The sequence below is a fragment of the Ictalurus furcatus genome, chromosome 19, assembly GCF_023375685.1.
Source record: "Ictalurus furcatus strain D&B chromosome 19, Billie_1.0, whole genome shotgun sequence".
NCBI classification, from domain to species: Eukaryota; Metazoa; Chordata; class Actinopteri; order Siluriformes; family Ictaluridae; genus Ictalurus; species Ictalurus furcatus.
In genome coordinates, this window is record NC_071273.1 from 18,175,077 (window position 1) to 18,193,459 (window position 18,383).

An 18,383-nucleotide genomic window follows, 5' to 3' on the forward strand; every position below is an offset into this window, starting at 1 on the left:
GATCCTCATGTCAAGAATTTAGTTAAAACATTCTTTCATCTCAGAAACATTGTAAGACTGCGCCCCATGTTATCTTTCTCTGTGGCTGAAAAACTGATCGATACGTTTGTATTCTCCTGAATTGATTAAGTTGCAGTATGTGCAAAACTCTGCTACTAGAATCTTGACCAGGACCAGGACAGGTGATCACATCACTCCTAGTTTTGGCTCCCTGTCAAGTTTTGCTCTTAGTATGTTCTCTGGTGGTCCAGTGGCTAAGGATCGCACGCTCTTACTGCTGCGGCCCCGGTTGTACTGGGGGCTGTACTCAGTGCCGGTCCCAAGCCTGGATGAAATTGGAGGGTTGTGTCAGGAAGGGCATCTGGCATAAAACCTGTACCAAATCAAATCTAAGCAGACCCTGCCATAGTGCGAGCATAATGCTAGGAAGAAGAAGACTGTATTGCTCTTAGTAGATGCTATAGCTTTATAATTCACTCCATAACTAGAGAGCGGTGCAGTTCTTGTCTTAGTGAAGATTTTAATACGGCTGATATAAGGATCTACACACACACACACACACACACACACACACACACACACACACACACACACACACACACACACAGCTGTATTGCTCTTCCAGATAGTAATCTTAAACAGTGCTGAAGTGACCCCTCACCCTGAAATAGTAATGATGATAATAATAACTCTCCATTTACATCCCTCCCACTGTGGAAGAAACCCTTCTCACTAAACTTTCAAACATCCTTTCCCCTATGAATGACCCTAAACCCCTCTACCCAGCAGGCAGAAGCAGTTCTATTTACAGTAATTAGCTTACAATAATAATTAACGATAATACAACAGGACTCGAAATAAAGATTTGTATACAACACTTATAGATCAATGTAAAGAGGAAACTGTAAGCAGCAGTGTTTCATATTTTTTTGTTTTATGAACTTCAGACCCTCTTTATGTTTCAACTGTCTGTTTCAGATTAAGTTGGATGAGAGGCTCAGTCACACCGAGCGTGGCTTGTTGATCCGGAGCCTGACACAAGCTGACACTGGAGTATATCACTGCCATGCTGTGGAGCACGGCTTCATCCAGCCACTCCTGCGCATCACTCTGCAGGTCATCCCGTCTCAACGTGTGGGGGAGCTGCTCCTGCGGACCGGTGCTGCCGATCAAGACTCGCCTGCCAAACAAAAGATTTGGTACCGAGACTTCCTTAGTCTGCTGGAGCACCCGGATCTCAACAGTGTGGATGAGTTTTGTGAGCACGTCTGGAAAAAGGAGCGCAAGCAGCGTGGCAAGAAAGCTCCAAAAGCAGGGCTCGGGCTCGCTCAGGCTCAAGCACAAAAGAGCAGCCAGAATTTACAGACTTCAGCCCAGATTCAGAATGATGGCCCAAAAGCAACAAATGTTCCAAATCTGCCCAAAATACAGAGAAGCCAAGTCCCACAGGGGACCACCAGCATGGACAGCCAGAGCCCCAAGCCGAGTCCAAGCACCACTTCGAAATTCCCAAATGCTCAGGCAAACCAGAACCAGAGTCAGGGAAAGAGGGGAAACTCACCGGCCCGAAGAACACCAGCCAGCACAGCCAAATGGAAACAGCTCCAGGAGAATAAGAGGGGGCGCAACCGGCGTACCCATGAGCAACAGAGACCACCTCGCAGTGTGTGAGACAAGGGATACACACACACGCATACACACGCATACATCAGACACATCCATTCACACATGCAGACATCGATTTAGCAGCCCTCATACATGTGTATGTTGCAAACATTTTTTTTAAAAAAGCACAAAAATACTAGTTGTACTAGTTGAAGAAATTTGTCTCTGCTTTACCAGAGGAAGCACAATTACAGTGGCATAACGGCGAAAACATTTATCGGTAATGTGTATAGTTGTGGACTGATACACCTTCCTGTACATAGAAATGTTTCTAGAGTGTGCGAGTCCTCTAAGACTCTTTACTCCTGGATCGAGAGAGGGGGAATTGCCTTTTCTAAGACTGCTTCCTCTGCTGAAACATCTGTTGCAAAGTGGTCGAATAGCTTCCATGGAAACTAAGATGATTTATTCAGGAATAAAACCAGAATGTTGACTATTTACTCAAATTCTTCCTGGAGGATTGTACCAGTTACTATGGTTCTGGATCAGACGATGTGGACTGCCTTCCAGCCTAAAAGATCATTATAAAAATAAAAATAAAAAAGTACTACAGGAACTGGAGCCTCGACGCTCCGATTCATAATGACAGTGTTATAGGAGTAACTATAGTGGACACTGTATAGGAAAATAACTGAGTATCCATGCATACAAGACGTGGTTGGCCAAAACGTAGGCATGTGTTGCTACCAGCCCGTCTGACCCTTGTAACCCTTTGACTTAAATGTTAGTCTAATTATTTGTTGTATATTCATAATAAACGACTCACCCAAATGGACTAAGAAGTAAAACTATTTGCCCTAAAGTACAGAATTCAAATATGTTGTGCATGATGTTTAATTGAATAAAAAATCTTCTTTTTTTTTTTTAATTAAGTTGCATAGCGAAACTATTCAACACAGAGTTTTAAATTACAGGGGGTCTTAAGAATTTGACTTTTTGATTTCATTGAAAATAAAATAAAAAAATGTCTTGTGCCAACCGCTGCATCGAAGGTGCTATGTTTGGTTATTGCCACATCATCAGAAAAAAGTTTTTTATTTTTTAAGTTATTTTTATGCCTCATACAAATGTGCTCTTGCAGTCTATGTTGTAGCTTAGGCTGAAAGTGTAAATATATACAGTCAGACACCACATGACTATTTATTGCTGATTTTTAAAGGGTTACAGTTATTTTTGATATTGTAATGTTTTGAGCTCAAATGTAAACAAAAGTGACTGAAATATGACAAAGCACATGGATGGACCAATAATCTTTGCCTTTTTTTTTTAAGTTGAACATATTGTTAACACATTACCCAGAACCCAGAAACATGCAAAAATTGTGTTTCATTTTTAAATAGCTTTTTTTTTCCTCTGTCTCTCTTTACTCTTCACATTTTCTCTGTAATGCCCCCAAATGAATCTGTCTATATTTCTGTATTTGTATGAATGACTCATTCATGAAATTGCAAAATAGTATGGAGCTATGAACAAATTTGTAAGAATGCCTTTAGATGTGAGACTCCTGTAAAAATGTGTAGGCTTAACATTTGACTGACAGCCACTGAGTACGAACAGCATGTGCATTCGAACCCTAGTGTATCTCCTTTACTGTCAGTGTTTTGTGTGTGATAACTTCCTTTCCATGAATATAAAAGATGTGAATTTTTTTTTTCATTTTAATAAGACAATAAAAATACCCACCCCCTTTTGTGCATTATAAAGCTGTAATCTTTTGTATAAATACCATCCCCCCGCCGCTCCACTCCTCCCAGAACTGTATGATGTTTCAATGCAATACAGAGCACTCCCAGTGTTTCTTGCTTCAGACATGTTTTGTCTGGTGGAGGTGGGGAATCTAAGGGAGACAGGAGCTCTTATATCTGTCACTGGGTGTTTCTGGCATGTTTTCGGTTGTCTAAATAAATATTTCGTCTATCGTTATATGTTGGTCTTTAATGTTTCTATGTTCCCAGGTTTCTTGCCTTTGATCCCGAAGGCCTGTCTGTGGTTAGGAAACACACACATCTGACTGTCTGTCTGTCAGACAAGCTACAGTGTAATACACAAATAGCTGGTCAGTGACCCATCAGCTGGGAGTCACTTCCATATAAAGTTTGATAGCCCATACTGGACACAGGACTGACCTGAGCACTTTCTCTTCTGCAACAGCAGATAGCCTGAAGGTTTAATAATATGCTGTGGCAACAGTACCTTTGAAATGAATGCTGGGTTTGGACACAGATACTGTATGCACTGACTCATGTAGCTATAATGGTGGCCGGCAAAAAAAAAAAAGGCTATCTTGATTCAAATGGAAACCTGCACAATCTGCATAGCACTGCATAGTCTAGAGCCTACTGTAGGATCATTGTTTTGCATGGAGGTCAAAGAGAATAGTTATAAGCCTGTTGACCAGCCCCACTGTGCAGACCCTGCTGTCACATACGCACTGTGGTGAGAAAACTTTTTACATGCTTGCATAAAATCAATGCATATGTAGAATATGACCACCACCAATAAGAGTGTGTTCGAATTGTACCAGTAAGCTGGGGTCACTTCCAGGAGCCAGATCCATATTGTTGGATTGAGAGCATGGAGGGCCCATCAATAACCGATGGAACAGTGGCAAGTTCAGCCAGAGTGGGGCTATCATCAACACTGGTTACAGTGGTGCTTTAAAGTTTGTGACCCCTTTAGAATTGTTTATATGTCTGCATAAATATGCCCTAAAACATCATCAGATTTTCACACAAGTCCTAGAAGTAGATAAAGAGAACCCAATTAAACAAATGAGATAAAAAATATTATATTTGGTCATTTTTGGTCAAGGTCATTGAGGAAAATGAGCCAATATTACATATCTGTGAGTGGCAAAAGTATGTGAACCTTTGCTTTCAGTATCTGGTGTGACCCTCTTGTGCAGCAATTACTGCAACTAGTAACTAGTAACTACTGCTTTCCAGTAAGTGTTGATCAGTCCTGCACACCGGCTTGGAGGAATTTTAGCCCGTTCCTCAGTACAGAACAGCTTCAACTCTGGGATGTTGGTGGGTTTCCTCACATGAACTGCTTGCTTCAGGTCCTTCAACATTTCTTTTGGATTAATGTCAGGACTTTGACTTGGCCATTCCAAAACATTAAGTTTATTCTTCTTTAACCATTCTTTGGTAGAATAACTTGTGTGTTTAGGGTCATTATCTTCCTGCATGCCCCACATTCTCTTGAGATTCATTATTCCATCAATGATGGCAAGCCGTCCTGGCCCAGGTGCAGCAAAACAGGCCCAAACCACGATACTACCACCACCATGTTTCACAGATGGGATAAGGTTTTTATGCTGGAATGCAGTGTTTTCTTTTCTCCAAATATATCCCTTCTGATTTAAACCAAAAATTTTATTTTGGTCTCATCAATCCACAAAATACTGTTCTGGTAGTCTTCTGCCTTGTCCACGTGATTTTTAGTAAACTGCAGACAGACAGCAATGTTCTTTTTGGAGAGCAGTGGCTTTCTCCTTGCAACTCCGCCATGCACACCAGTGTTGAGTGGTGTTCAGTGTTCTCCTGATGGTGGACTCAAGAACATTAACATTAGACAATGTGAAAGAGGCCTTTAGTTCCTTAGAAGTCACCCTGGGTTCTTTTGTGACCTCACAGACTATTACACATCTTGTTCTTGGAGTGATCATTGTTGGTCGACACTCCTGTGGAGGGTAACAATGGTCTTAAATTTCCTCAATTTGTGCACAATCAATCTGACTCTGGATTGGTAGAGTCCAAACGCTTTAAAGATGGCTTTGTAAACTTTTCCTGCCTATGAGCATCAACAACTCTTTTTCTGAGGCCCTTTTACTGATTGTGACGGGACCTCAGCCATTCTTGTCTTCTCCTCTGTGTCAGCATACCACAATCCATGGCTATAGCGCTCATTGCTCGGAAGACTGTAAGACCCCGTAGGATGTCTGTACATATTGTGACTACCATTATGGGCATTATTTCATTAGAAGTCAGGAGCTACTGTGACACTCTGTTAAGGATACAATGCACATTTGCTAGAGGATCAGATGAATGAACCATATCAGCTCTCTTATGTTCAGGCTGTAGGCAGCATGGGTTTATGTGCAGAGTTTTATCAGCCTAGACCACCAGTGAGGCCATCAGTGTCTCTACCACATTTACTAATGCCTCTAGCATGTCTGTCATTTTATTGGGTCATAAATTTAATGCACTTTTAGACATGCACAAGAGGTGTTTAATGAAATTGGTGGATTACATTCTGGCTGCCACAATGTTCTAACAATGGGCTATCAACACTCTCCACCAGGGTGAGCTCATTAATCAAGTTCAGAGTCACTGAGATAAGATCAGTGTTTGCAAATGTGAGGCGGCTGTTCGGCTACCCCAAACACTCATTCACAAAATTAACAGTAACACAATCAGTAACAAACACAAATTATTAGAGAGCTAGTATTTTCCTGTCTTTGAATTCACTTTCTCAATTCCTGGCAAGATGATGGCGGAAAAGACAAACACGATGTAGCAGGGAGCACAAGGTCACAGTCATGAGGTAACTTTGTTATTTGTGCACAGCAATGAAATAAGCACAATAAATTCCTATCAGCAAGTCACAATTGTAGACTATATTTAAGACACTATAGGTACAAAATAAGTTGCTTCTTGAGGCATTTCGTCCAATTGAACAGGGCTTCTGTCCCACAAGCTGTGGCTTCAGAAAAAATAAATCATCAAGGAATCTCTAAAATATATCATATTTACAACAGTTAGTTCCAGCCCACTAATTTGATTGGTCAAGCAGCGTTCCAAGACTGCTTATATTTAGTAGTTTAGTGTTTGTATCACTCTGCTCGTCTTCACCATATAAAATTCCACTTCCTAATTCAAAATGGTTACTACAGTAGTATTAGTGTCATCACAGCAGATATGGCAAACAGTACATTTTTCATGAAAATACAGTTGAGATCATAAGTTTACATATGCCTTGCAGAAACTGATAAACGTTAATAAAAAAATAATTTAAATAAGATGTTTTTTGTATAGTACTGCCCTGAATAAACTATTTCACATAACAGATGTTTACATATAGTCCACAAGACACAATAATAACAGAATTTACACAAATGAACCAGTTCAAAAGTTTACATACGCTCAATTCTTAATACTATGTGTCTTTACCTGGATGATCCACGACTGTGTTTATGTTTTGTGATAGCTGTTCATGAGTCCATTGTTTGTCCGCAGCAGTTAAACTGTCCACTGTTCTTCAGAAAAATCCTCCAGGTCCTACACGTTCTTTACTTTTCCAGCATCTTCTGCATATTTGACCCCTTTCCAACAGTGACTATATGATGTTGAGATCCATCTTTTTACACTGAGGACAACTGGGGGACTCAAATGCAACTATTACATAAGGTGGAAACATTCACTGATTAAGAGCCAGGGGGTGTAAACTTTTGAATAGGATGATCGGTATAAATTGTTGGTTGTTGTTTTTTTTGTTGTTGTTGTTGTTGTTTTTGTTGTTTAGTACTGCCTTTCAGATGCTACATAAGATATTTTCTGACATGTTTCCCAGAAGACAAAATAATAACAAAAACTAAGCATGTGAGATGAAGATGAAAATGAAGAAGGGAAGCCAATTTCCCCAGAAACACTTTTAATGGGAATGTACAAATCAATGTGAGCTAGTTAGCCAGCTAGTCGATGGACTATAAAGTGAGTGTAGCATCTTCGGGATCTATTTCTGTTAGGGGAGATATTGCATATTGCACAATATGCAAAACATTTGCATATTGTGTCCGAAATGTCAATTGCCCAATATTAATTTCTAGGTTACAGAATTGTTGTGTAAAAGCAATATCACATTCACAATCATGTGTTCAAACTTAATATCAGTACGGCTATGATTTCTTACGGCACTCAGCCTTCGGCTTTGCGCCTACAGCCAAATCACAGCCCTGCCGATATTCAGTACAACTGCACACTTGCTCATGCGATATTGCTTAAGTATAAGTACAGTAATAATAAGTATATATAAAGTAAATAAAATGTCTTCATACAAACATACAGTTGGTCCAAAATGGCATTTGCACCCTTTATAGGGTCTCCATGGATTATAACAGTTGTAAAAGCAATTTCAAGCCACATTTAGAGAGAACCTTTTGAGATTTAGTCATAGCTTCTGGAACCAGTAAAAAAAGAAATAAACTTGCCTCAAAGCCATTATCTTTCAATAACTTGAGTAACAAGCAACAGCCACTGAGCTAAACTGGGATATTCATCCATCCATCCATCCATCTTCTATACCGTTTATTCTTCAGGGTCGTGAGGACCTGGAGCTTATCCCAGGGAGCATGGGGCACAATGTGGGGTACACCCTGGACAGGGTGCCAATCCATCACAGGACACACTCATACACACATTCACACACCCACTCATACACTACGGACACTTTGGACATGCCACTCAGCCTACCCTGCATGAGGAAACCGGAGTACCCAGAGGAAACCCCGCAGCACGGGTGGAACATGCAAACTCTGCACACATAGGGCAGCGGCAGGAATCGAACCCCCAACCCTGGAGGTGTGAGGTAAACCTGCTGACCACTAAGCCTTACTGGGACATTCATATTAAAAGTAAATAAAGATATACTTCCATCTAGTGGTTATTATTAAAATTGCAGGAGGAGGTATTATACCCAGAGGGACGTTTTAACAATTTACCCCTCGTTTTTCTGCCCTTCAACAGATTTAGTGTTTTAGTACTGTTTTGCGTGTACAGGTAAATCTCTGCAGCGACTCCATGGTAAAATCTCCATCAGCTCCAGTAATGAATGCTGAATCTACTCAGATGAACTGCGTGAAATTCGTTTCCTGTTTTTCGATTTACTTGATATCTTTCCTGATTTAAAATAATGATAATAATAATAATAAAATCAGTCCAGTGCAGTGTAGAAACATGGCGACATGGCCAATACTCTGGCTTGAATTCGGTCTACTTTAAAAAAAAATTTTAAAAAAAAAGAACAGCAAAAAGAAAGATGTCTCTTCGGTTTTGATGCAGTAACTCGACTTCACCACTAGGTGGTAGGCAATGACTTGGAATATGGGATAGTGCTTTGCCTAAGTATTCACCTCTCTGGTACATTTCCACACTGTGTATTGTTACAACCTGTTCCTGAAATGTACTTAATAGGGATAATGTGTCATGAATCTATACAAAACTGGCCATAATATTCAAGATTCAAGTGGGGTGATTTGTTGCAAAATTCTTTACGAATAAATCATGTAACAGTTGTGATGGCATTTCTGAGCACTCCTGTTACTGTGAAAATTCTAAATTAGTTCAGTTCCTATCAGAAATCACATACACTGGAGTGATTCAAAACCAAGAACCTGAATATGTTAGAATAACACAGTCAAAGCCCGAGGAATCTGTGGCAAGACTTGAAAATTGCTGTTTATCAATGGTCTACAGTTGTGCCCAAAAGTTTGTATACCCCTTACAGAATCTGCTATCTTGTTTCCCATCTAAAGGGCAGCACTAAATAAAAAATAAAAAAAAAAGATCTTTAAAGAAAATAATAACAATTTACACTGATCATCCTGGTCAAAAGTTTACATCCCCCTGGCTCTTAATCAGTGAATGTTTGAACCTTATGTAGTAGAGTCCCTCAGTTGTCCTCAGTGTGAAAAGATGGATCTCAACATCATATAGCCGCTGTTGGAAAGGGGCCAAATATGCAGAAGATGCTGGAAAAGTAAAGAATGTGCAGTTCCCGGAGGATTTTTCTGAAGAACAGTGGGCAGTTTAACTGCTCAAGACAAACAAGGGACTCATGAATAACAATCACAAAACATAAAAACAGTCACTGATCATCCAGGTAACGAGACACAGTATTAAGAATCAAGGGTATGTAAACTTTTGAATGAGGTAATTTTTATAAATTCAACTATTATCTTGTCTTGTGGACTATATGTAAACATCTGTTATGTGAAATAGCTTATTCAGGACAGTACTAAATAAAAAAACAACATGGGCTTTTATTATTAAGATTTAGCAGATTCTACAAGGGGTATGCAAAGTTTAAATGCAAATCGAATCTGACAGAGCTTAAACAATTTTGTCAAGAAGAATGGGTAAAAAAAATATCAAAATCCAGATGTGTAAAGCTGATACCCCAGCTGTAATTTCTGCCATGTATTGACCCAAGGGGGGGTCAATACTTATGCAACTAGCAAATGTTTGCTTTTTTGTTTAATGAACTCTTTTTTGAGTTCACAAAAACTCTTTTTTGTCACAATAAACATTTAAATGTTAGATATGGTAAATGGTAAATATATATATATATATATATATATATATATATATATATATATATATATATATATATATATATATATATATATATATTCTAATTCCAGGTTGTAGCACTACATAATGTGGAAAAGTACAAGGGGTTGAATACTTATGCAAGACACTGTAAATGTACTGTTTCTGACCATAGCTATAGGAAATCCCTATATTCTTTATCTATGATGAATATATTGTACTTCACATTTTCAGGTTTCCTGTCGATGGTTTGATATATTGTGGAATTCGCAGGGCAAAATCAACATTGATCAAATATTGTGACACACAGGAACGCATCACAAGTTTACATCATGGTTTTAAAATGCTGTGAGGCGTGTTATGTTTGCAACGTATGTGTGATTTTGCTCAAAAGATACAGCTCTTGCGTACGACAGAGACAGTAAACCACCCAAACCCAGTCCATATCTCTTAACTACATGTGTGAAGTGTGCATTAGTCATGTGTGATGTGTATGTAGGTTCTATCATGAGTACATGCCTGTGTTGTTGTACATGTGGATATGAATATGTCGACTCACGAATCAAAGGACACATCAGACTCTGACTCACACTGCAGCCCAGAAGATTCTGAGTGAAGGGATAAACTAGGCAAACAAGTAGATTCAGGTCAGCTTGAAGAAAAGCAAGCCTCTCTCTCTCTCTCTCTCAATCTTTCTCTCTCTGCTTCCAGCTAAAGTAAGTACAAATGGATTATAATTGCTGACCAGGCCAGATGATGTTTTTTGCTGACATGCAATTATTTTAACAGTGTTCACTGACCAAATAACAGACTGGTCTAACTTGAAAACATGCACGCACTCTCACACACTCACATTCACTCACTCATTCAACTGATTGCAAAAAATGTCTTGTCAAACACCTCATAATTACAGAGCCCAGGTGGCTGGAAATGCCAAGTAACCATAGTAACACTGAGCTGTGTTATAGTATGATGGCCTGATGGATGGATTCAGGAAAGCAGCTACATAACTGGGGCAGAGTGCTGGCCACTTCACAGCCCTAAAATCCTGGGTTCTTTCCTAAGCTCGAGTCAATTAACGTGGAGTTTCACGTTTTTCCCCGATCATTGTGGGTTTATTCCAGGATTTCGGATTTCCTCTCACCGCCCAAAAACATGCCGGTAGATGGATTAGTGACTCCCCGATGTGTGAATGTGAGTGTGTGATGAACTGGCAAGCGGCAGGGTGTATTCCAGCCTCACACCCAATGTTCCTGGGATAAACTGTGGATCACTATGATAGTCAGGATAAAGCAGTTAGCGAAGATTAAACAGGCAAATGAGCTTCGTAGATGAATTTTCACAACTACATACACTCAGTTTAATGGGAACACCTGTACATGTGTCCATTCGTGCAGTTAATCATGTGGCAGCAGGGCAGTGCATAAAATCATGCCAATAATGGTCAAGAGCTTTAGTTAATTTTTACATTAAATGTAACTGTGGCATGTTTGTTCGGGCCAAATGGACTGACTGAAGACCAGGCACTGGGTTTTTTTCCAATCTTAAACTGTCCAGTTTTGGTGAACCTGTACCCACTGTAGCCTCAGATTCTTGTTCTTGGCTATGAGGGGAACTCAATGCAGTCTTCTGCTGTTATAGCCCATCCAGCTCAAGGTTCAATATCTGCATTCTGAGATCCTTTTCTGTACACCACACTTGGCTATTTGAGTTGCCGCAGGCTTTTCTGTCAGCTTGAGCCAGTCTGGCTATTCTCCTCTGACTGCTATCATCAATAAGGCATTTCTAGCCGCAGACCCCTACTCACTGGATGTTTTTTTCTCACTTTTCTGTGTAAACTCTAGATAAGCTTCTGTGTGAAAATCCCAGGAGATCCTCAGTTTATGAAATATTCAGATATCTGGCACAACCATACCACAGTCAAAGTCATTGTGAGCACATTTTTTCTCAAATTCTGGTATGTGTGTGTGTGTGTGTGTGTGTGTTATACATTGATGGATATTACCCCCAATCCACAACACAATTATCTCCCTTCCTCTGTCCAAGCCCACATCCCGTTTTATTTGCCTTATTTCTCTGTCCTCACACTTCTTACACATATTACAAACAGCTCTACTTCTATTTTTAGGTAGAGTATTGAGAGTAGTAGGAGGTTGGTAGCCTGTAGTGCCTAATTGTCTCCTTATTGTTATAGTCAACTATTTGAGTATGACTATTTGACAGAATCGATTTAAAGTTGCACATTTTTTTTTCAGTCATTTTAAAAACTGTAATCAGATGCAGTGTGTTCTAACTGCTAGATAGCTTCCTAGGGAGGCTGCATATTTAGCCCAAATATTCACAGTCCTGAAATAAGGATTGTTCCAATCTGAAGTAAGTTGCTCACAAAATGCATTGCATGTATCTTTCTCAGTGTAGGCAAACAACCTCTCAGCTGACATACAATGCTGTGAAAAAGTATTTGCCTGATTGACTGATTTCTTCTGTTTGTGTATATCTCATACTAAATTGTTTTAGAAATTAAAATACAATCTAAGACAAAGCAAAGGCAACCTGAGTAAACACAAAACACAGTTTTTAAATGATAATGTTATTTATTGAAGCAAAAAAGTTATCCAATACCAACTGGGCCTATGTGAAAATGTATTTGACCCCTCTGGTTACTAATTCCCCAAATCTATGAAACTGAACTCATAATGGATTAGATCAGCTGGATTAGACGCAACCAGACCTGATTACTGCATACCCTGTTCAATCAAATCAACACTTAAATAGAACTTTTTCAACAGCATGAAGTAGGTTAAAAGGTCTTATCCAGTAACACACTATGCCAAAGTTGAAAGAAATTCCAGAAATGATGAGAAAGAAGGTGATTGAAATACATCAGTCTGGGAAGGGGTACAAAGCTATTTCAAAGGCTGTGGGAAAGAATCACAGTGAAAGCCGTTATCTCCAAATGGAAAAACTCAGTAGTGAACCTTCCCAGAAGGTTCATTTTCCCAGAAAAATTAATCCCAGAGCACAGCAACGACTCATCCAGGCAGTCACAAAAGAACCAAGGACAACATCAAAAGAACTACAGGCCTCTCTTGCATCAATAAAGGTCACTGTTCATGACTCCACTATCAGAAAGACACTGGGCAAAAATGGCATCCATGGAAGAGTGATGAGGTGAAAACCACTGCTAACCCAGAAGAACATTAACGCTCGTCTGAAATTTTGATCCTTGATGATCCTTAAACCGTTACATCTGGCTTAAACCAAACACAGAATTCCACAAAAAAAAAAAAATCATACCTACTGTCAAGCATGGTGGTGGAAGTGTGACGGTGTGGGGATGCTTTGCTGCTTCAGGGCCTGGACAACTTGCAAGAAATTAGGGAAACATGAATTCTGCTCTCTACCAGAAAATCCTAAAGGAGAATGTCCAGTCTCCAACGTCCGGTTGAAACTCAAGTGTAACTGAATTATGCAGGAATACAATGATCCAAAGCATAGGAGTAAATCCAAGTCGTAGAAGTAAGTGAAAGACTGATCTTCAGTTATTGGAAGCATTTGGTTGCAGTTATTGCTACTAAGGTGGCACAACCAGATTTTAAGTTTAATGGGGAAATTAGTCTTTTAACATGTGTGATAAGTGTTGGATAACTTTTTTTTTTTTTTTTTTGCTTCAATAAAAACTGTATTGTGTGTTTACTCAAGTTGCCTTTGTTTTATGTTGTATTTCGTTTGAAGATCTAAAACTATTTAGTATGAGATATACACAAAAACAGAAGATACAGCACTGTAGCTAGCTAATATGTAGCTTTAGTTCACTAGATGTATCATTACTCTGAAGGGTGTCCCAAATGCAATGTTTGCCAAGGTTCCTTTTTCCATTAAAATGATGGTAAGACATTCTGTACCTTCAAAGAATGTGGCTATTAAGACAGTTGAAAGAAATGTAACTCAAAGAAAAACAGGTGGCACAGAGTTACTCAACTTCATCTATGTCCTGCATAAGCCATGTTACCTGAACTGTGTCAAAAATCTCTGCTACTGAATTATTCAATTAGTCATAGAGCATCCAATTTTACCCTGCTGGATATCATTACATAAAGATGTTCTGGTAACTTTATGAATGTTACAGACAAGTCCTGTATATGTTTGCAGATAATGTTGCAAATGTCATTGATGATACGACATTCAGCATCATGTTTATTTGGTCCTGTGTTGATCTTATCTAGTGTAAGCCTGTCTAGAATAGCAAAATGTTCATGGAATATTCTAAGGAGGTCAGAAAGGACATTTAATTCAATTCAGTTTTATTTACATAGCATTTTTTGACAACAGATATTGCCTCAAATCAGCTGTACAGAAATCTGGGTTTCAATTTAGAACCCTAATGAGCAAACCTACAGTGAGGAACCAGTCTCAAAGGGACCATCCACTGCAGCAGTATGTGAGTAACATTATATGAAGCATTTACTGGAATCTATAAAATAGTGTTATATCATTTGAGATGATTCAGGGTATGTTTTCAAGGTGTCATTGTGTGTCATTGTGTTGGCTGGGCATTTTAGCTGCTTTGTGCCTAATTCATCCAAGAATGCAGAAGGCTTAGTACAAATAAAATGGAAATTCTTACTCATAGCGTTCTCCATCCATCCATTTTCCATACCATGCTTATCCTACACAGGGTCACGGGGGAGCCCGGAGTCTTTCTCAGAGAACTCGGTGCACAGGGCACAAGCACACACCCATTCAGATACTTAAGACAATTTGGAAATGCCAATCAGCCTACAACACATGTGTTTGGACTGGGCAAGGAAACCAGAGTACCCAGAGGAAACCCCTGAACCCCCAACCCCCTAGGTGTGAGGCAAATCACAAAGCCACAGTGATCCCCTCTGTCTTGCATTAACATATTTGGCCTGATTAAGTGAGAGATCAGGTTAATCTACAGCATGTGTGTGTGTGTGTGTGTGTGTGTGTGTGTGTGTGTCTTGAACTAACAGGTTTAAAAAAAACACCCCTCCTACAAACACTACAGCAGTGTTATATAATGATGTGGGGATGGGATGTTGTTTTTCACCTGTTGAACATCAGAAATTATAAAGTGTTTTTAACATTTCCTCTTTACCTGTTAGATTAAATCTCTTGTTGTCCAGCCAGTTTATCAACTGTGTGCTCAGAACATGTATGTATTTTCACTATAACCATAGGCCACCATGTGTGTGTGTGTGTGTGTGTGTGTGTGTGTATGTGTGTGTGTGTGCATGCATGTGCATGTGTGTGCCTGTGCGTGAGACTGAGCATGAGACTGAGCATGACTGTCTTCCCTCGAACTCTCTCATTGGCTGATAGGTCTTAAGAAAGCAGATTAGGCCTGGGTGAATTAAATGGGGTGTGTCTTATCGCTAAGGTGAACTGCAACAGGAAAGAAGAGACACGCACCTCTCTGTCCCTTTAAGAGACTAGTTTAGTCAGGCAATTTTCAGTTGTCATCAACAGCAGAGCGGGACGTTAAGAGTGGACTGAAGAGCAAGGAACTGTTGAGAGGGGTGCGCGGGGATCAGAGAGACTAATACACCACAAATGATACACCAGATCAGGAAGACTAAGCTGATGGAAACTTGTCCACACACAATTATGTCTATATGACATAGAACAGTGTGACATAGAACAGTGTGAAGGTATGTGATCAGATAGTATTGAACTTTATCTTCTCTCTCTCTGTACTTTTGCTTATAACATATTCTGTATAAATAATTTTTGTAGATATATATGTGAGTCGTTGTGTTGGTGTATGTTCAGTTTGTATGCACTGTAAGTATTTATGTTGACACATTGAAACATGATCAGAGATACTGTATAATTCACCAGAATATTTAATGTTATTGTGTTTGTGTCCGAGTTCTACAATTGACTTGACACTTATCCATATTGTACTATTTCTGTTTCATTGTCCGCCTCACACAATATTCAGGCTATAGAGGTGCATATTCAAATTTTAATGAAGGTCATGGTGTGTGGGATCAGGTGTCAGGCTTTGGTTACACACTTCTTATGAAGTGCAGCTGTATGCACTCACGATATACTGCAAATATGTCAGAGACACATATCTGTGGTAAATGTGGTTGCCTTTTTATCAGGGAATACGGAAGTGCAGTGTTCGTGTTCATGTTTCCACTTGAGAACACTGGAAGCATTATAGGATTGTACCGTTGCTCAGCCGTCATTGGGAATAGCTGTCAGTCTGTCAGACACCATTGTAAGAGAGAGAGAGAGTGATAGAGAGTGTGAGAGAGAGACAAGAGACAGACAGAGAGCTGGAGAGAAAGAACACCATGGAGTGGTTTCTGTGATAGTATTTCTTGTGTTAACAGCAGATAATGCTAAATGGGCAGCTTAGCCTGACGTTAATACGGTTAGACCTCTTTAACTGATGGGCTAAGGTCATTCTTGCTCTCTAACACTGATAAGGGCCAGTGGGATGTTCTCAGCCTGGACACAGAAAGAACAAGTTAACCGTTGAGCTTTGAAAAATGTCCTCAATTATCCATCTGATACGTGAGTTAGATTCACTTTTGGTGATAAATAGTGTCAAAGGAGGGCTACTTTTGTGTGATTGAGATGCATCTGGTGTTTTCAGTAGGTTTGTAAGGTGTGTGTTCATGCTCGAATGTGCAGATGACACTGAATGAGTCTGCATATCATCAACGATGATGCGTCATGAGGAAATGAAATCCTTTTCGAGAAAAATATATTCTTCCCAGAGATATGTTGTCTAGTTATGGGTTCTCAAATAAAGCTGCTGTGGTCATGAACTTTTCGCCGATGCGAAAACATTATAACATGTTATAACGTTACATAAGGATAATGTTTAACTAATCAGGGCACCTATGTCACCTATATGACACCTACACACGCCTTTCCTTCATGACAACTGAAATACCTTCATAAATATTGATAAAGGATTATTCCAGTAGATGTCAGCTGTCATAAAGACTGCATAGATCATCAAGGGATATGGCTCTTCTGTTGAGACAAGTCTGCTTCATGAAATTTTCCAGCCTGACTAGTGTTAGACTGTTATAGCAACTTTGCGGATCAGTGGACTTCTGGTCAAACATCAAAACCAAACTCTAAAGAGAATCAACTTCACACTCTCACTGACATGAGCGTTCATTATAATTTAATAAATAATACAGTTTATACAGCAACCACTGAATTCTTGATTTTGATTGGTCAAAAGTTGTTGATTAATTTTATTTTCTATAGGAGCAGCTCAGACAGTAGTCCCAGCTGCTACGCAAATCCCAGGTTTATATTAACTGCTTGTTTTGATATCTTGTTGTTTCTATAGTAACATCTTACACAGCAACTTGTGTAGTTGATGCTCTACATAAACATTAAAATAATGTGTGTAATTGTTGGTATGGTGACGTTTCATGTGAGGTGACATTTCACATTTTTGTAAGGAGTCTCCAGTCTTAGTGTTATACATTATAGCTGCTAGAATGTATAAGTTATAACAGGAACTAACTTGTTTTGCAGATGTTCCTTACCATTAAACATAACTATAAATGGATAAAAACCTATGATGTCATTCTTTATTATTTAAAAAAAAAAAAAAACATTGGAAAATTGCTGTACAGTAGTGTAAGAGGACTAAAACACATTGTGATGTGCTGTTATTAGAAAATAAACAACTTTGAGGTGGTAATAGTTTGTGCCTATCCACCACTGATCATGCCCCATCATGTTTTATTTCTTACTTAACTCGTTTTTTTGTTAGAGGTATTCGTAAAAAAAATCTTCCAATGAAGATTCTCTATTTTCTATGTTTCTCATTTAAGTCAGCAACAGTGTCATAACAGAACTTAATGTCAGCTTATGCCGCTTATATCAAACTGAATAAAAGCAGTCTTTATGTGAGCTAATGCCTGCTGAAAATTTTGTGTGTACGTTTATGTCTATTGTCATGTAGGTGTTATGTAGCTCTATGAACACTGCTGTTAAGTAAAGCACAACCCATCTTTTTCTCTATGTACATACAGTAGAGGATAATAGAACTTCTTACTTCAAGTGGGAGTTGACTTCCATCATCATTTTAAATTCGCTCAGACTTGTCTGAGGTTTTAATACAGTACTTGATACATAGGCACACAGTTTCGATGCAGTATACAACAATAGAGTGCCTGTATGTACTGATAGCACTTGGTTAGAAAATATCCCACAGCCATTATAGTAGACTGCAGTTCTATGGTCATTGAGAGGCAAGTTCACTGGGGTTGTGTAGACTCTTTGGCTCCTCCATAGACACAATCTGTTCTGCAGTGGAGATCAATGAGCAGCTGAGACTTTACATCGTTATACCTAAAGATTCTTCAGACCTTGAGAAAG

The 18,383-nt window shown here is 39.2% G+C and overlaps 1 protein-coding gene across 1 annotated transcript in view; it reads left to right on the forward strand.

Annotated features, from left to right (window-relative positions):
- Positions 1-3,588, forward strand: part of sema3aa (sema domain, immunoglobulin domain (Ig), short basic domain, secreted, (semaphorin) 3Aa) — a 42,866-nt gene extending 39,278 nt beyond the window's left edge. The window contains exon 17 of the mRNA XM_053650198.1: positions 979-3,588. Coding sequence (XP_053506173.1) covers positions 979-1,671 — 693 coding nt within the window. The 3' untranslated portion in view covers positions 1,672-3,588. The remainder of the gene's footprint in view (positions 1-978) is intronic.
- Positions 3,589-18,383: the final 14,795 nt, after the last annotated feature.